Source organism: Motacilla alba, chromosome 20 (genome assembly GCF_015832195.1).
Source record: "Motacilla alba alba isolate MOTALB_02 chromosome 20, Motacilla_alba_V1.0_pri, whole genome shotgun sequence".
NCBI classification, from domain to species: domain Eukaryota; kingdom Metazoa; phylum Chordata; class Aves; order Passeriformes; family Motacillidae; genus Motacilla; species Motacilla alba.
Genome location: NC_052035.1, coordinates 9,526,690 through 9,545,871, shown reverse-complemented (window position 1 = coordinate 9,545,871; position 19,182 = coordinate 9,526,690). Strand labels below are relative to the sequence as shown.

The following is a 19,182-nucleotide window of genomic DNA, read 5'->3' as shown; positions in this document are numbered from 1 at the left end:
CATTTGCACAGTTTATGCAGCTGAAGGGGAAAAACCCTCCTGTGAAGGAGTTTGTCTCAAGGCTGCTGACTCATTTCATGAGCTTGGCCCTGGTCCTTGTTGGGAAAACAGCCACTCCAGTCACCTCCTCTATGACAGCTGCAGCTTTACAGTGGTGCTCTGTCCTCTCAGGAGATGTTTTAGTCCATGCCCCTGCCCTTCATCCTCACAGGCAGCTCTCCAAGCACAGCTCCCTCCATCCTCAGCAGCCCCAGATATCCCTGGCTGCTGTGCCCTCACTCTGTTCCCTTGACTGTTCCCCAAGTTTGAGATGGGGAGATAATATATTTTTAGTAGCTTTTCTTCCTTTTTTGTGTGTCTTAAGTGGAAACATTAATGTTAATTTAAAGGACACACTTTACAAGGTTATTCATTGCAGAAATAAGCTTTTCCCTTCTGTGTGTTTCATGGAAGGAGCTGGCAGGAGCTGAAATCCTTTACCTTGTTACTGTAAAACACTCTCAGGATTGGAGGTGCGTATTTTTTTTTTAATTTTTTTTAAGGAAGATAGTTATTATCCAGTGATTGAAGATAGTTATGATGATTAAAACAGCAGCACTTTCTCCATAGCCGAAGCAGCACAGTGAGCAAAGGGATGGGCAGATCTGGGGAGCTCTCCCCACTGTGTTCACGTTGGGAATGAAGGATGCTGCAGCAGGGCAGGACCAGCCCAGCCTGCCCCGGGAGCCCCTCAAAGGCCCTTGAGCTGAGCCTGGCTCGGCCACCCCGGAGGGGCTCCAGGAGCCGTCCCGAGCGTGGCACACAAGGGGAGCCTGTTCTGCCTTTCTGGCCCGGCCCTGACACGGGACACGGGCAGAGCTGCTCCGGGAGAGGCCGGACAGAGGATCCTTGTTGGCACAGCCCATCCCGCTGCTCCGCTGTTTGCCTTGGACGGGAGGGAGCGCCGGCAGTGAGGCTTGTCCAGCCCCGCTTGTACCTCTGCTGCTCCTCCACCAGCAGGGAGCCAGAGGAAAACCGAAGTGCCTCCAGCTACGGTGGTGCCTTTACCCCCTGTCCCTGCTCCTTGTGCTGCTCTTCCCGAGCCCCCAGCGCAGGTGGTGGGATTTAGGAGCATTTATGGGACAGGGGAATGTAAGCCTGGAAGCGATGGAGACAACGGCAAACTCACTGCCTACTGATGAATTGCTGCTACAGAACAGCTAATTAAAGACAGTGTTTAGTTTATTGATGCTTTATTAGACTTAAATTGAAGCAGAATCTCCTTAGCTGATAAAATATCCTTCTCTGCCCTCACACTCATCTCCACACTCTCCTTCAGTAGGTTCTTTTGTGTTTCTGAGGTTTGGTCCCCTGTGCCAGACAGTATTTTTCACTCTTGATTGTACTGATGGAAGCCTGACTTTACAGGAACCTGACAGTAGTGATGGATGTAATTAACCCTCTCCACATCCCAGTTCCTCTGCCTTTTCCTTTGCTGGTCACCATCACTTTCAGGCCAGCTCTGGCCTTGCAGAAAGTTCCTCAGATAATGGGAATGATGAGTGGTGGCTGAGGCAGGTGCCGGTGCCTGGAGGCACATTTTAGAGGTGCTATCAGTGTCATCGTGGCACCAGCAGAGCTCCAGACTCACCAGTGCCAGATCTGGATATTCACAGCCTGTGCTTCTCCATCCAGCCTGCTCAGAGGGAGGGCTCGAGCTGCTCCGATCCCCCTTCAGCAAGTGCTGGCCACGGTGTTGGATGCATCCCAACCTGCGGAAAGGCAGAGAGCCCCTCAGGGAGGAGGATGGGAACAAGGCACACGGCTTGCCTTGGGGCACGGCACATCTTGAACCCCCGAAGAAGCTTACAGCGTAAGGAAGGAACCGCTTTGTCCATCTTTGGCTCATCCTCCAGCCCGTGAGCGCCCGGAGCCCGCCAGAGCCATCCCCCGGCAGAGGGGACGCTGTCCCGGCTGCAGGGAGCACCGCGGCCACCTCGCCGGCTCCCAGCGGGGGAGCAGCGGGCAGAGCCGGGCTCGGAGCGCAGCCGGCTCCGATCGCAGCAGGCTCCTCCTCCGGAGCCTGCCCGGAGGGAGGGAGAGGCGTGGAGCCGGAGTCAGCAGCTCCGGGCTGCCCCACCTGCCCGGTGCCCCGGTGCGGGGAGCAGCATCTTCCACCCAGAGCCCATGGGGAGCATCGCCAGCCCGGCATGGAGAGCCTGGGCAGCAGCCTGAAGAAGAAAGCCACGGAGCACCACTACAGGGCTGAGGTGATGATTGCTGGAGAGCAGCTGAGGTAGGAGGTCCTGGGGTCCTCCTGTACCCGGGGCTCTGGGCTGTGTCCCCTTAGCAGCAGGCTCAGGGCTTTATCCTTGAGCGAGCTCTTTCCCCCTCTCCAGTGCCTGCTGATCCTTCCTTCACCCACCAGAGTGCTGAGCCAGCTCCTCTTCTGGGATACCTTGTCCTGCTGCTCCTCTCTGGCATCTCCCACCCTTCCCCCCAGGTACCAGGGGACTGCCGGGTGAGTTTAGATGGCCACAGGTTCTTTTGTCCCTGTCCACCTTCCCGAAGCACGGAGAGTGAAGCGGTGGCACTGAGCAGCCCCCACAAGGTCCCTGACCCTGGCTGGATGAGGACAGCAGCACTTCTGGGGATGCTTTCGGGGTGACTTGGAAGGGCATTCCACGGGTGCCACGTGCCTGAACTGGATCTTCCCTTTCCTGAAAATCTCTGTTGGGAACTTCTGCTGGTTTGTAGTCCCAGTGCTTCAGCAGCTTCTGAGGGTTTTCTTCTCATGAAGACAGAAGTCCATTCTCGTGTTCCTTGTGTATGTGGGGTCAGAACCCCCTCCTTGCTTCCAAGCATCTGGCTGTGGGCTTTCCTAGCTCTAGAGCACTTTGCTTATTTGTATCTGGAGCTATTCTGGTTTGTTATGAGATGTGGGTGGAAAATAGGAAATATATCCTTGATAATGTAAATAGTCCGGAGCCTGAGTGTGCTATCATCAGAGCCCTAAAATTAGCTTGGTGTAGGTTTGTTGTCCATTCTCAGTGAGCACTGTTAGCTTTAGCTTTATTATTGGTACTGGATCAAGGATTGATAATTTCCAGCTAAGGATTGGGGCCCCATCTTGAACATACAGCCAAGGGACAGAGCAGGTTTACTCATATTTATATTTCCAGTAACTTATCTGGAGTGACTGAGGTTTAAGTTGAGCCCCACAGCCTGGGCCAAAGGAAGGTGTCAGGTATTGAGAGTGAAAATAAAACACTCAAGCTGTGTGTTCAAACTGTGTTCCATGTGTGGGGGGTGATGTGACTTCCCCATGCCTGTGGCAGGACAGGAGCAGATCAGACCCTGGGCCATTTGGTGATTGTGACTGTAAGCACAAGAAGGGGATACAGTAAATTTGTTTGTGAACAGAACTCTTCCAGTACACTGCACACTGGGCTAAACTTGAACAGAAACCCCAGAGTTTATGTAGGTTTGGCGACATCCATCTTTTTCTTTTCTTTATTTTTTTTCCCCATAGCTGCAGTGTCTTGAAGTTTCCTGGTTTGGGGAGCTCCCAAAATCTGAGAGTTCATGGTAAGGGAGAGGAGGGTCCTTTTGCTGGGGCTGGGCACACAGCAGTTGCATCCTTCTGCTCTGGTCTGGGCAGCAGCCTGTTCCTGGTGCACCAGGGTGGGAAGGAGCTGTTGGTGTAAAACTTGGGGAGGAGGCTGAGGAGATGGACACCAGCCTGGAGCTGGGCTGCTCCTTCCACTGAACCTCTGGATGGAAGGGGAATTGAGTGAGGCAGAACACACAGAGTTTGAATTTCTCTCTTGTGTTTTGGGGATCTCACAGCCTGGCAGGTCAGGAGTTAGTGGTATGGATCTTCCTGGATAGCTGTGGAGAGCAACGGGGAAACTGAGGCAGAGAGGCTGGGCGATGTGTCAGACAACAGCAGATGGACAGGGATAAATGTCCACCTTGTCCTCCCCTGCTTTTCCCCAGATGTGGAATACAGAGGCATGGAAAGGAGCCTTGCAGCTGCCCTGACGCAGTAAACCTCCATCAGCAAATAACGCTGCTGTATCCACACGAAACATCAAACATTTGTTTTTCCCTGCTCCCCGCTTCCTGCCCTGCCTCCCCACCATTACATTAAATCAAACAAACCTTTGCTCCATCTTTACAGTTCTTTGGCTTCCCAGCAAGTTTGCAAATGCCTCAGAGTTTGGTTTGGCCAGAGGGGTGAGTCTGTTCAGTGTCAGGATGTGTTTCCCAGCCAGGAATAGCTGCACAAGTGAGGGCTGGAGGAATGCTCCGTGTGGATGGCTGGGAATGAAGTGGATCCTGAAGGAATCAGTGGGAGATTGGCCAGTGGGGTTTGGGTTTGCCTATTTGCCAGGATCCCTCTGCTTCAATGGCTGCCTGGTCCAGGGAGGGGGAAAAATTTGTATTTTAAGTCTTTCTTCACCAGAAAGACAAAAATAAAATTTTCACTGATATTTTGGCCTTAAGTCTGACTGAGCTGCTGGCTCAGGCTCGTTCCTCACGTCTGCTGTCATTCCTCTTGTGTCAGGCATAAAAACTTGCATGAAAATCACATGCATTTTATTGGGCGTTGTGTATTCCTGGGTGGCATTCTGTAAGAGAGGCCCAATTAGTCACTTCTAATTGCAACAAATGGCTTATCTACACAGAGAGGTTCTGGAGCAGCTTCCTTGCTTTGCATTCACACCCTGCTGTAATCAGAGTTCCTCAAGTATGGACAAGCCCTGGTGCACTCTCATCTGGGTATTCCCATGGTCAAGAGAAGCAGCTGTGCTCTAATAGCTCTGTTCAGCTGCATTAATCACTCCTGAACATAAAATATACTCAGTAAATTTATATCTTGCACAGGAAAATGTGAGAGGAGAAGGGAGCCTTTTTCCTACGAAGAATAAAATTGCAATTTCTGCCACTGTCCATAACTTTCAGAGCTGAATAGTGTTTTATTTGGATACTCAGACTGAAATGCTGTTAAATAAAGTGCTCATACTTTGATGCTCTGGAAATTGGGCTCACTAAAGGTGTGTGGCTGAACGTGCCAAAATTTGTATTCTTGCCCAAAAGTCATTTGTCTGCAGGAGGTTTGGTGGCTCTCTGTTGGACTTGGATCTCTTGTGGAGAGCATGATTTCCTTGAGGAATCATGGCGCACTGCTTGATGTAACAGTAAACATTATCCAAAGATGAGACTTCATGGTCAGAATGACCTTAAAAAAGCTAATTATTAAATTTCTAGCACTGGTGAAAGGGAGGACAGGGAAGTAGACTTGTGCTTGCTGGGATTTCTTTCTGAGATTTAAGTCTTCCTATGCTTATATTTAAATCCAAGGAGAATGAAACATCCCAGTACATATCAGTACTCTGAGCTGTCACGGGTGTGCAAAGCCATTCCTTGTCCCCAGATGTACTGGTGCTTTTTCAGACTGGAGGTGATGCAAACTGGGCTTTGCTGAGCCTATTTTCAGCAAGATGTGCAGTGTTTGCAGCAGCTCTTCTACCTGAGTGTGCCTCTCCAGCAGCAGCTGCTTTGCAGAAATGCTCCTGTGGCTGTTGCTGCCTTTTAGTGAGCAATTAGTTTGTTGTTTTGGTGGGAGGTTTTTTATTTGTTTGGTTTATTTTGTTTGTTTGTTTGTTCCTGTGAAGATAGGAGCAGAAAAGATCTTTTGGTTGATGCATCTTTCCAAGGCCACTCATTTGTGCTTAGCTGCTGTGGCACTGTGTACTGGAATTGATATCCTTGAAAGATCCACCTTGTCATTTGAGATGCTCAAGGTTTGTTTACATGGGAGGTGAGGGAGAGTTTATTCCTCTTCTGTTTGGATGTCCCTTTCCACAAGGTTACCCAGGATGAATAATGATGGCTTTGTAGTGACCTTGACAAAGAAACAATTTGCTTACCCAACACAACCTTCCCAAAGCAAACGCACGTGGAGGCTCTGCCTGCCAAGCCAGGAGTGTTTCATAAGAGCCCATTCTCATGTTCCAGCAAGTGTTTTATCCTGACCTTATTCTGCTTTTTTTTTTTTCTTTTGAAGAAGTAAAATGTCCGCAGGGTGGATTTTGCCGCCTAGAAAACTCATAATATTGCATATTATTATATATTTCCTTAATCCCATTTATCTGGAAGCATGATTCGAACCTGCTCATGGTTTCACCAGCTTTGTTTTTGTAACATCACACAAGAGCTGTTACATCCTGTGGCTGAAGGACAAAGTTTGTCTCTTCAGGGTTGACAGGAAACAGTAAACAAGAGGAAAGTGAAAAGTCTGCAAGGACATTCCAGTCGAGCCTCTTCCGCTGCCCTGAGTCCAGGACAGAGGGAAAACTCGTCACAAGTTTAAAACAGCCCTCTAAGGTCCAAAATGCTGCTCCAGAGGTGCTGAAATACTACTTAATTCCTATCCTGCAGTTGCTCCAAATCAAATATTTTCAGAATAAATGTGTCTTTTAAATTTTTAGATCTTATGCCTTAGCAGCATTGCTTCCTAAAAATATTTTCTTTTTAAATTTTATCTCCTTCATAATCTGTGCATTTTTTTTGTATATTTTGAAACATGATCAAATAAAGGGAATAAAATAGGGGAAGAAGTGTTCCCCTAACCAGTTTCTATTCAGGTCTTGTGTGATTATGATCTATGTATTATTATATGCATAGGGTGTGTGTGTGAGTGTAAATATATATATATTCTTATATGTAGACTCCTATATATGTAGAAAATATGTATTCTTTATATAGACTCCTGCAGACTCTTGGTGGCAATAGAGCACTCTTGGAACATTTCTTACCTTTACCAAATACTCCTCTAAAGTGCCTTCCCACTTTTTGATTGTGAAGGAGAAAAAACATAAAATTGGCTGTATCTTCCTCCATGGGCGGGGATCCTCTGTTTGCAGTCACTGCTGACTGTGTCTGGTTGCATTTTGACAGTGGACCATGAAATAAAGGAAGAAAAAAGACAAAAACTCTAAAAATAGCCAGGCAGCTGTCTGTGGAGTGTTCTTTCTGGGTGAAATCCATCTGCAGAACGGGTGCTGGTCGCATGTGGGAATCAGCCTTCCAGGAAAAGAGTGAAATGATGCATGTGGACCTCAGGAGTTGAGGGAGGTCTGTGCAAGGCAAGGCCAGGAGCTGGTTCTGCATGAATCTTTAGTTTAGCATTTTAATTAGCAGGAAGGTCTGAAAACTTCTGTCGACTTCTCAGCATTAATTGCAACAATCAGTTACTAATTATTCTTCTAACAAAATATTTGATGGAAAAACTTTTAGGAGCTTAGTATTTATAAATCCTGCAATATAGGATAATCCATTATTAGCTGAGAGATTTTTAGGATATTCAAACTTCTTGTGAGGTACCTAAAAGTGTTGTCCAACAGGCATAACTTTTCCAAAAAGAACAAAAAACTTGAGGTATGAAATAACAAAAGGCTGCAGTGTTTAAAGCCCTAGTAAAATTCACTGGCCTGGGGCAAACCTGGGAATTGCGATGAATAATTTGAAACAAAAACCATCCTGGAGTTACAGAGAAGTTTAATTAATATCTCCCCTCGGAGCCTGCTGCACACTCTGGGCGTTTTCCAGCCCTGGTGTTTTGAGAACAGTCATGGCTACAGGGCAAAAGTTTGGCCCCTGGACAGATCTGCTGCCAAAGTGGGCTGGCTTTGGCTGCAGCACAGAGGAACTCTGTGCCTTGTGGCTCACTCAGTTGTTAAGGTCCTTTTGAAAGTCAAAGCTGTGCTCACCTGAGTAACCTTCTCCCATCTACCTTTCCATCGGAGCTGCAGACCAGCCACACCATCAGGGTTGTTGGGAGAGGAGGGTTGTTTTTGGGTAAACTCTGTCCCAGTCAATCCCAGCTGGAATCAGAAAATACCAGGACTGTTCTCCGCTGCTGCTGTGGATTAGTGGGTACAGGGATCAGGTAGCGCTGGGATCCACCTGGCACTCTTTGCTTGGACAGGAGAAAGGAGGGCTCCTCTTACTTCTCCCACCTGGAGTTATGAGTACGGCTCTGTCCTGGGGGCAGCTTTATCCTGCTTTTGTGGCCATGGGGAAGGAAAGCTAGACACAGAATCATGCCAAGATACATGTACTGCTATTTTTTTCCTGAGTTTTATCCCCTCTTCACCCTCTTTGGTTGGCTCTTGTGTATTTTAGAGGCTTGTTTAGAATGAAAAGACACATATGGGTCAGACTACATCTTCTTGGGCAACCTGAGTGGTGGCAGGAGGGGAGAAGGGGATGGCGGAGAGGCTCCCTGGGACTGGCTGATGCAGTCTGGCAGTGCCAAGGGGTTTGGTTGAATTGATCAGTCCCTGTCTGCTTGGCACCAGCCCCAGCACATTCAGGGTGGTCTCTCCAGGCTGGACAGATCTGGGCATCAAATCCAAACTCCCCAGAGAGGCCAGCTATGCTCAGTGGCTGCCTTTGCAGTGTGGTCTCTCCAGGCTGGACAGATCTGGGCATCAGACCCAAACTCCCAGAGAGCCCAGCTGTGCTCAGTGGCTGCCTTTGCAGTGTGGTCTCTCCAGGCTGGACAGATTTGGGCCATCAGACCCAAACTCCCCTGAGAGCCCAGCTGTGCTCAGTGGCTGCCTTTGCAGGGTGGTCTCTCCAGGCTGGACAGATCTGGGCATCAAACCCAAACTCCCCTGAGAGCCCAGCTGTGCTCAGTGGCTGCCTTTGCCCCCAGGCTCCGTCTCCACGATGGGAAGCTGATCAAGGACCGGCGGTTCCACCTGCGCACGTACCCAAACTGCTTCGTGGCCAAGGAGCTCACGGACTGGCTCATCGAGCACAAGGAAGCGCCCGACCGCGAGACCGCCATCCGCCTCATGCAGAAGCTGATGGACAACTACATCATCCACCACGGTGTGTGGGGCTCCTGCCACCCCCAGGGCGGGCTGTGGGTCCTCTCACCCCTGTGTGTCACTCAGCCCAGCACGCAGGAGCGTGGCCATGTCCCTGTGTGCCACCCTGCCATGGGTGAGGGCTCCTGGGGAGGATGAGAGAGGCTGGATGGGGCTGGGTCGGTGTGAAGCTGTGTTGCTTTGGGGAATGTGCCAGATACTCGGCACTGGTGGGGTCACACCTCGAGTGCTGTGTCCAGTTCTGGGCCCGCAGTTTGGGAAGAACGTTGAGATGCTGGAGTGAGTCCAGAGGAGGCAACGAGGCTGGTGAGGGGCTTGGAACACAAACCCTGTGAGGAACCACTGAGGGAGCTGGGGGCGTTTAGCCTGGAGAAAAGGAGACTCAGGAATGACCTTATCACCCTCTACAATTCCTGAAAGGTGGCTCTGGTGTGGTAGGGTTGGTCTCTTTCGCCAAGCAGCACTGACAGAACAAGAAGACACGGTCTCAAGCTGCACCAAGGGAAATACAGGTTGGATATTAGGAAAAAAAAAATTACAGAAAGAATGGTAAATTTCTGGAATGGCTGCCCAGGGAGGTGGTGGAGCCACCATCCCTGGATCTGTTTAAAAAAAGCCTGGATGTGGCACTGGGTGCCAGGGTTGAGTTGAGGTGTTGGGGCTGGGTTGGACTTGATGATCTTGAAGGTCTCTTCCAACCTGGTCATTCTGTGCATTCTGTGAGTTCCCTTCCCACAAGAGAAGGGGCTTGGGCTGTGCACTGGTAAAATGACATCTAAAGTGTCTCCCCTTTGGAAGCAAGCTTGGTAACAGCTGACCTGTATGCCTGTACCCAGCCAGGTGGGTGTTTGCACAGCAGCTGGTCTGGCTCCTGTCTGTGTCATGCAGAAGTGGAAGCTGAATTATGGCACATTTCACCTCTACCATAAGACCCCAATACTCCTCAGTTTCCTCCTGCTGGGACAAAGAGGGCTGTGGAGTCCACATCACTCCACGGAAAATTTAATCTGACACCTGTGAGCCTGAAGCTGGAGCAATCCTGTAGGAAAGCCTCCCTGGGGATTTAAGTGTGTGCTGCCGTTACAAAGGGTTGTCTGTGGAACCTAATTAAAAAGAAATTTTAAAAGGAAGGGAAAAAAAAAAAAAAAAGGAAGTGTGGAGAAAAAGCAGCTTGATGCTCAAGCCCAGCTCTTGGCAGTACTCAGGTTTTTTTCTTTTTAAAATTTCTTAGGAACGTTCAGGAGTTTTGAATTAACTCAGGTCACATACTGAGCTCTGTGCTGCAGAGCAAGGTCCAGCCCTTGGTCCCGATATAACAACAGAAAACAAGTTGTGCTTCAGATGGGCAAAAAGCAATTCCTGTCCATGTGGTTTTCAGACCCAGCAAGGAACAAAACCCCCAGACTGTCAAACAGCCCTGGAACACCTCTGCCATGGGTGGGAAGGGCTGTGGCTGAGCTCTCCTGCTCCCAGGGCTTTGGGGCAGGAGCTGGGGCGGCCTGGAGCTGGCTGCTGGTTTGTCACACGAGGATGTAGCTGAGGAGACAGGAGCAGATGATGACCACACCAAACCAAACCCTCTCCTCCCCCCTCTTCTCTGGGGTCCAAAAATAGCTGCCTTTGACCACTGCAATGCAAACACTCCCTGTTGCCATCTGCTCCTTGCTGAGGGTAATGCCCTTTACATTAAACTGCCTAGAATAAAAATAAACTGCTGCTGGGCTTTATCACAGAAAGCTGAAGCAGGGAGTTCTCAGTTAACCATTAACACTCACACCTGATTATTTTTCCATCTCTCCAGCTGACAGTTTCAAATAAATCCATTAGTTAATTAAACCCGTGCAGCGCTGGGTACCAGCACTGTTTTGATTGCATATTAAGACACGTCCCTCCTGCTCCTGTGACAATTCCTGGCAGGACACAGAAGTTGACTTTCTACTTGCCTTGTGTCCATTGATTTTGTTAGTCCTGTGGAAAGAGGGCTGCCAGCACAGTGCTGGGTGCTTGGCAATGTCTGGCTGAACTGTTTGCCCTCTTGTCCCCTGGCATCCAGATAATTATCTCATGAAGATCATCATGCTGCCTCTTAATTGTCTGGTGTGCTTTGAGCTTTGGTTCTGTTACACACTGGAAACACATTGAAATTGGTCTTTAAATAGGAAAAAACTGCTTTGGTTTTCTATGGGCACAGTCCTGTAGATTTTTTGTTCTATTCCTGGTTGCAATGGCTTTGGAATAGTTGCTCCTTGGAATTATGAGGCTGCAAACTTTCACTTAAAATAAAGGTTGTTAAAACAATAAAGGTTGTTAAAACAACTTTCTCATCCTGCCCTCGTGCTTGGTGAGTCACAGACTTTAGAGTCCTGATTACATCTGAGACAGCTGCTCTGCAGGAATGATGAAACCCAGATAATCTGACAAGTTTTGGCATTGTGCTGCTCACCTGAAGGGGAATGTGGTTTTGCCAGTCTGCTCGGAAGGATGAAAAAGAGTTAAAATTTTCACAAGAGGTATCTTGAATCTTTTGAATTTCACTCTAGTGGATGATGTTACTTTAGTGGGGAAACATTTGTGGTTTTACTTTTTCCCTTTGACTAATTTTCTTTGCTTTCCAGGCATAGTCTTTATTCTGGTTTTTGTTGTTTTTTGTTGTTTTGGTTTTGGTTTTTTTACCACTTAAATTTCTTCTTGCTTCAGATGGGTGCAGCTGAAGGCAGGCTGACTTTTAAGAGGTGAACTATGATTTTTGCATTGGTTTTTTTTTTGTCTTTGTTTTAGTTTTGTTGTTGTTGTTGGTTTGGTTTTTTTTTTTTTTTTACTTGTAGTCTAGGAGTCTGTTTCAGGCAGGTTTATCTCACATATTTATTTAAATATTTGTTATCCCAAATATTTACCTGCTAAAGGTAACATGAACTATAAAGCCATGCATTTACAGACTGTGTGCCCATCCCCAAGATGAATCCAAGGCTTTTCATACAGATTTAATTATACCAGTTATATTGCACCTGGCTTTGAAGGAAATTTTCTCTTGAGGTCAGTTTGCCATGCAAATTAATTGGGCAGGGTTGGCACAAAATGATGTAGAAAAGTTTATGCCTTTTTTTTTATAGCTTATGAGTATTTTTGATAGAGGTAATTTTATGGGGGTTTGAGTGCAGTGTGGTTTTGTTTCCTCTGTCCTCTAAGTCTGCTTACATGTGGCTGTAGCTTTTTTTAAAAAGTTGATTGAGGCAATTCTGTTCATCCTCTTTTAGTCTGAATTGAAACAGTAATACTTAAATTAAAAAAAAAAAAGTGCTGCTTTTTCTAATGAATATTTTAGTGTCTGGACAAAATGCAGCCCCCAACTCCAGCTTTGCCAAGGTCTGTACTTTGGGATTGACCTCTCCCAGCAGCATGGGAGCTGCAGGTGTTCAGGGGCAGGTAATTTTGGGGACTGAGGGCTCGGATGCTGATTGTTCCATGGCACGAGGGGCACAGGGAGGGACGTGGCATGAAGCCCTCACAGCTTTTAGCCTGGAGCCAGCACCCTGCCGAGGTGAGCCCTGTGTGTCCCTGACATCCGTGCCCTGTGTTCCTGCAGTCTGTGACGAGCACTCGGATTACAAGGATGCCAAGCTGCTCTACCGCTTCCGCAAGGACGACGGCACCTTCCCCCTCAGCAAGGACGTGAAGGTGTTCCTGCGGGGGCAGAGCCTTTATGAGAAGTACGTGAGTCCTCCCTGGCACTGGGGCACTGGGACTGTGCCCTGCTGGCTGTGCTGCCTGCTGGTGCCCTGCAGCTGGGAGCCCCAGCTCTGCTTTTCCTTCTCTGCACTCCCTGCTGTCCCGCTGGGAAATGCTGCTCCCTGAGCCCTGCCACGGCTGCAGGACAGCCAGGCCGTGGGACTGGAGTTTGCCTATGAACTCATGGATGCTTCCAAGGGCTCCAGCCCACGTGCAGGATCTGGGATCTACTGCAGGGAAGTGCAGGCTGAGTGCTGCTGGGATGAGCACATCCAGTGGCCATTCCCAGCACTCTTCCAGCCTCCTCGTGTGAGCTGCTTCCACCAGCTGTATAAGGAATTATGTCCCACCAAAATCAGCAAGGTATGGGACTTTCAGGACCCTTGTGGGCCTGGATTCCTGCCCCTTTCTTAGCCTAATTTGCAAAATTTGTGATGGAAAAGGTCATTCCTAGAGAGTAGAGAAAATTCCTTCCACCTCCAAATGTTTCATTTTCTTTGTATCAAGTTTTTCTGGTTCTAAATCCAAGCCATCTTTCCAGAGTTTAACCCCCACCCACTCTCTGGACCTGTTTCCTTTAACAGCCTCTCACAGCTTCACATCCTCCCCACTCTGGCAGTGAGAGTCACGAACTGGCCCTGCAGGAGAGTCCTCCATCCGGCCGGGGGGTGATTTTGGGCGCGTCCCTGCCCCTGTGCCAGAAGCGCATCCCTTCTGCTTTGCTCTTGATCCGCAGCAGTGCCGAGGGATGCGAGAGCATCCCGGCGCTCTGATGGCTGAGCCGGCTGCACCCTCTCGTGGAGACCCTGGATTCAGCTCTCACACGCTGCAGTGGAGCACCTGCTGACTGAAACCCACCTTGTCCTTGCATTTGGACTGTCTGCCGTGTGTGCTGCCCACACTCAGTCGCTTGCTTGGCTTTCCCCGCGGTCTTTAGCTGAGCTCACAGCCCACCTGGTTTTGCTGGAGCTGCTGCCTCACTGTGCTGAAGATTTCCAAAGGTGCCCGACTGCAGCTCCGTGTTCCTCCCTCCCTTCCCGCTGCTCCCCGCCAGGAATGTTCTGGCTGCGACGCTTTGCCCACTTCCCTTGGCCTTGCTTCACCTGGCTGCAGTTCCCCTGGGCACTGAAGGGGTGTTTGGCATCACGGGAGCCTTGTCCCACCTCTGTGCCAGGCTGGTGAGCGTGGAAGAGTCAATCCTGAAGGTGAGGGAGGAGAACTCGGTGAAGTACCAGAGGACTTTCCTGGGCTCAGAGATGATCGACTGGCTCATTCAGGAGGGAGAGGTGGAGAACAGGCAGGAGGCAGTGGAGCTGGGCCGGGCACTGCTGGAGCACGGGATCATTCAGCATGGTGAGCCAGGGCCCGCCTGGAGCCGGGCTGGGGAGCGAGGGATGTTCCTGTGGAGGAACAAACCCCCATTCATGCCATGCAACAAGTGCTGGTCAAGTGCCCACTTGGAGATGGCAATGGAGCCTTTGAGTTCTATGTTTGGAGCTGGTGACCTTTGAAACTGGAGCAATCTTTACCATCCACAAAGGCTTTGAGATGAAATCTGAGCTCTTGCTCTTCAGTTCTTCAAAGCCACCGGCCACAGGGCTGGGCTGCACCCCTGGGTTTGGAGGGCTGGGGCGTGAGGATGTCATGTTTAGCTCCTCTTGGCTGGAGATCATATCCATCTGCTATAATTAAACTTCCAATTCGGAAGGCAGGGAGTCCTCTGAGTGTCTTGGGAGAGGGGCAGGTGGAGGGCTGTGCCACTGAGTGCACCCATGGGAGATGGCACCTCTGGGGGATGGCCCTGCTGTTCCTCCCTCCCTGCAGGCAGCATTCCCAAACAGGCAGAAAAGCTGCAGCAGAGCACAGGGGCATTGAAAGCAATTCATGAGGGTCATTCAGGATATTTGTTATTTCTTTTTCCACCCCCTCAGCCTCTCCCTCCTCCCCTGTTCTCTCCTAGTCTCCAACCGGCATCACTTCTTTGACAGTGACATCCTCTACCACTTCTGGATCAATTTCCGCCGCCGCCGGCGTCTCACGGAGCTGCTCAATGAGAACTCCTCCCGTGCCCTCTCCGAGAGCCCCGACAGCCCCTTCTGCCTCCGCAAGCTCAACCCAGAGCCCGGCAACACCAGCTTCCTCTCTGGTAACCGTGCATGTGAAAGCCAGGACTAATTACCAGAGTAGCCTGGGGAGGAGGATGCCACTCCAGCAGAGTTTGGGAGGTTCCTCTGGGCACCCCATGAAGTGAACACCCATCCCACTGGTTTGTGGTGGATGTCACAATGCACTGACAGTGTCTAGCACAGCCCCCTGTCCCAGGAAAATAACTCAGCTCAGCATCAGATCAGCTCTTGGTCTTTCTTTGGAGCTGATTTTACTCTTTCTAAGCTCAAATACCTTCTTCTGTGCACACATACCTTCCAAGTGCAGGTCAGGCCTGGGGAGAAGTTTGGTTTTTTTAAACGACTCTGTTTTTACATAGAACATTTTTTATGTGCCTCTTTCAGTCCAGACCAACAAGGAGATCAAAGTTGTCTCAGCAGTTCGAAGGAGCAGCATCACTTCCCTCTCTGGAAACTCCAACACCTACTTCAGTGCTCCTCCTACCTTGGTATTCCCTCCTGTGGCTGAGTGCAACCCCAAATCAGGTCTGGGCTTCTGCATTGCCTGTTGTTATATGGGAGATATCTACTCCTTCAGGGCACGGGCTCAAGCCCAGGCCCAAACCCATCAATCCCCTCAGCTCACCTCTGCAGCTTGATTGAAAAGTTGTGCTTGTGTTTGGAAAACCACTGAGATGAGCACAAAGGTTTCTGTGTGCAGGACCTGTGGCTCTAACATCAGTTTTCCAGCCCAGGATGATCCCCAGGCTGCCTAGTTATGCACTTTACTGTACAAACCCCCTGATTCTGACGGAATCTGTCACCTTCTGCTCTAGTGTTAAAGAGACCCGTCACCACTGAGGAGCTGCTGTCCCCCGGGGCCCCCTATGTCAAGAAAACACTGACTGTGAGTGACCACTGGGAGTGGCACTGCTAATCCAGCAGTAGCCAGCTCCCTGCCTGCTCTTTGGTGCTTTTCTGTTGGCTGCTCTGGCCTCTCTATGCTGAAGCTTTGTCTGCTTGTCACATCATCGTGGCTTTTTGCTGCTGACTCTCTAGGGGTCAATGTCTTCACACATTCTTGTGGGTGGAAATGTGCTCAGCTCCTCTGACAGCTTGGTGTATATCCATGAGGTAGATCAGGAAAAAAAAAAAAGGTTTTTGGCCAGAAAAAAAGTCTCCCATTTTGGAGTTTTTTGCCGTTGGTCAGGCCCTGGCACAGGGTGCCCAGAGAAGCTGTGGCTGCCCCATCCCTGGAAGTGTCCAAGGCCATGTTGGACAGGGTTTGGAGCAATGTGGGATGGTGGAAGGTGTCCCTGCTCATGGCAGGGTGGTGGAACAAAGTGATCTTTAAGGTCCTTTCCAATCCAACCCACTCTAATATTCTGTGATTTCTGTTCCATCCAGCTCCATGCAAGCTGTAGGATCAGTAAGTCTTGTGATGTTTGGGACTGTGACACCCACCCTCTGTCACACCCTTTATACACAGCTTTATGCATCTTTCAGGTCCCTCTGCAGGATCAGGGGTGTTGATTTGATCCATCAGCATCTGATGGAGCTGCACTGGATGGGGGGAGCATCCAAGGGCCACTCTTGCCTTCCTTATGTTGGGCTTTTTACATGGACAAGTCTCCAGGGTCCTGCAGGCATCTTGAGTTTGGGGCTTTTGCTTTTTAAAATATTTCTGAAGCTGTAGAACTGGTCAAGTCAGGGCTGGTGGGTGGAAACTCCTGGATCCTATTTCACCTGGCTATTTTTGTGTCTCACCCCTTCACTGCCCACCTCAGAAAGGGGCAGTCTCACAGAGAGCAGTGTAGGAAGGGTGAGGGCTGCCTTGCCGTGCTGGTCTGGCTCCAGGAAATGTGGATCAGGTTCCCAAATTAAGTGTGCTGTACAAAGTGATGGGAAGGATCAAGAAAAATCAAGCTGGTGATTGGCATGGCATGTCTGAGGACGTGCTGCTCATTCTCCTCCTGAACGCTCTTGCCCTGCCCTTCAACCCTGCCAGCCTGGGCCTTTCATGGCTCATTTCCTCCTGCTTAGCTCTGCAGTTGCTGTTATTTATTTATATGGGCCCTGTGCAAAGTCCCTTGGGAATTCCTTTTCTCTTTTGGGCACTTCAGAGGGCTGCAGTACCACAGCAAACTGTTCTGGCCGGCTGACACCAGAGTGTCAAGGCAAGAGCAGCCCCTTCCACCCAGGAAATGCTCTGCTGTGCCAAGGAAAAGGCACAGCAGGTGTGTGTGCCCTGGGAATGTTCTGAAGCGTGCTCGAGGTGCATGCCTTGCACTTCAGCTTGATGCTGCCTGTGATTCTCCTTCCTGCACAGGCTGACGGGGAATTAATCAGAAAGCAGCTTTGCAGGGAGCAATTAATCAGTTCTGCATCTCACTTGGTGCACGGCCTTTTCTCTCCTGCAGGTTAGGATCATGAGCTCTCTGTCTCTCTAGGAACTGTTGCATCTCCTCTCTGCAGGAGAGATTTAAAATTGAAATCAAGATTTAAATTCCTTGGTTTTTAAACCCCTTTTGTTTTCCTTGCAGATTGTGGGGGATGCAGTGGGCTGGGGGTTTGTGGTTCGAGGAGGAAGACCTTGCCACATCCAGGCAGTGGACCCAGGAGGACCTGCTGCTGCTGCAGGGATGAAGGTACTTCTTACTCATGGAGAATAAGGAGGAGACAGGATTTGTGTCCTGTTTGAGCTTTTTGGGCTGAACACATCCTCCATGATAGTCCCACCTGCTGCCCTGGGGATCAGACTGATGGAAGGGCACATGGAGCTCTGGGAGGGATGGAGGGAGGGGTGTTGTCTGCAGGCAGAGTGCCCTGTGTGCGCTGGCAGAGTGGATTTGCCTTTTCCAAGGCAGCACAGGGGCTGTGGGCAGCTGAAACTCAAAAAACTCTGTCAAAAGCAAACCATCCCTGTGCCAGACCTTGGAACTGTCAAAATGGTTTGAGCTACTAAAAACAAAGCACAGAATTCCCAGTTCAGTTCCAGTGACTTTCTATAACCCCAGGGAGGCAGGGAAGGAGCAGAGCTTTGTCCTGAATCACAGTCCCTGAGATGCTCAGCTCCTGAGCATTTTGTTCCCCTGCTATTAGCAACGGACGTCTCCATTGAGCTGTTTTCCATGCACACAAAACTTTAATAATATTAAATTGATGCCTTGATTTGATTCATCAAGTAATTTCCAGTATTTACAGCTCAGGAGAAATGAACGTGGAGCTTGAAACTCACCTTAGGCCCAGGCGTGTGAGTTTGGTGTGCAGTCTTAGGCATGAATGAAAGAAGTGTTGAGTTTCCCAGTTCCCTACAGAAACCCCAGCAGCGAGGGAGTAATTTCTAAAGGCTGCTATAAGTCTAAAGTCAAATGAATATTTGAAACAATGGGATTTTTCAGAGGCAGAGCGTGACTCCCTGTTTGCTTCAGGCAGGACTGAAAGGGGATGGATGAATTTGTTTCATTTACTCAAGAGCCCAGTTAATTTCTACTTACCTAATCTCATTTGCTACCAAATTGCTGCATGTTAATATTGTGTTTCATTTCCATCTGTGAAATGATCCCCTGCTCATAAATGAGTCTTTTTTTCCCTCTGTTAGCTCACTGCCTAAGTCCCCTTGGTCCCATCTTTATGACACAGTGGTTGCAGCACTGTGATTATTGGTGTGGCTACAGGGTGGTGATGCTTGAGGCTTTCCAGGATTTTGACACGAGTTATTTGCATCTCAGCCCCTGGTTCCAGTTACTCCTGGGCAGGAGGTGCTGTGGGGCTGGGCCTGAGCTGTCCCTCCTCTCTTGCAGGTGTGCCAGTTTGTGTTCTCAGTGAACGGGGTGTATGTTCTGCACCTGGACTATCAGACCATCAGCAGCCTCATCATGACAGGACCACGGACTCTGGTGATGGAAGTCATGGAAGCCATTGAATGAGCCAAGGAGTCTCTTGCCACTGCTGCTTGGAAAGGCAGGGCTCTCCACTCGGCAGGGATGGACTGTGGGGAGGGACCAAGCTCGACCGCTCACTGTGATGTGTTACCCAGGCATTTTGATGTATTTTCAAATAAATACATTTGAATGGACAAATCTTGGAAGTTTATGCTCTTGAAATATTTGTCTCTACCTGCTCTCAGAGTGTCTGAGCTCCTGCAGCTCCTTTTTAGTGCCAGTGTGAGAATTCAGCACTTAATGAAGCCCACCTTGGAGCAAGCCCTTCTCCAGCCAAGCTGTGAGGCAGGTGGCAAAGCTGGTAAGCAGCAGCAAGAAGTTCATACCAAGTGAGTCTGTCTGAGCTGCCCTGAGCTGTCTGTGCACTCTTCCAAGAACACAATGTGCTCTCCAGATGGCCCCATAAGCTGTGCCACCGGCTCTGTCAAGAAAATGAGGAAATGGATACAGGAATGTGTGTTCCTTGTAAAATCTAAGAATCTAAGGCTCCTGCTACTTCTCTTGGCTTAGCCATGCTCACAG

General features: G+C 49.6%; 1 protein-coding gene and 1 long non-coding RNA gene across 3 annotated transcripts; one reads left to right on the top strand and one right to left on the bottom strand.

Moving 5' to 3' along the window:
* Positions 1-1,215: 1,215 nt before the first annotated feature.
* LOC119710325 lies at positions 1,216-1,982 on the bottom strand. The gene is made up of 2 exons (XR_005259537.1): positions 1,850-1,982; positions 1,216-1,751 (listed from the first exon to the last, which is right to left on the bottom strand). It is a non-coding gene; the product is annotated as an uncharacterized LOC119710325 (long non-coding RNA).
* LOC119710324 (DEP domain-containing mTOR-interacting protein-like) lies at positions 1,864-18,798 on the top strand. Of its 2 annotated transcripts, none has more exons than XM_038159276.1 (9): positions 1,864-2,275; positions 8,708-8,886; positions 12,469-12,592; positions 13,786-13,964; positions 14,572-14,757; positions 15,122-15,262; positions 15,553-15,623; positions 17,260-17,364; positions 18,520-18,798. In XM_038159276.1, exons 1-9 carry the CDS (start codon positions 2,190-2,192, stop codon positions 18,643-18,645), a joined length of 1,197 nt encoding a protein of 398 aa, XP_038015204.1. In that variant the 5' UTR covers positions 1,864-2,189; the 3' UTR covers positions 18,646-18,798. The 2 variants fall into 2 exon arrangements, with proteins under 2 accessions (XP_038015204.1, XP_038015203.1); XM_038159275.1 differs by having other exon boundaries at positions 2,113-2,249.
* Positions 18,799-19,182: the final 384 nt, after the last annotated feature.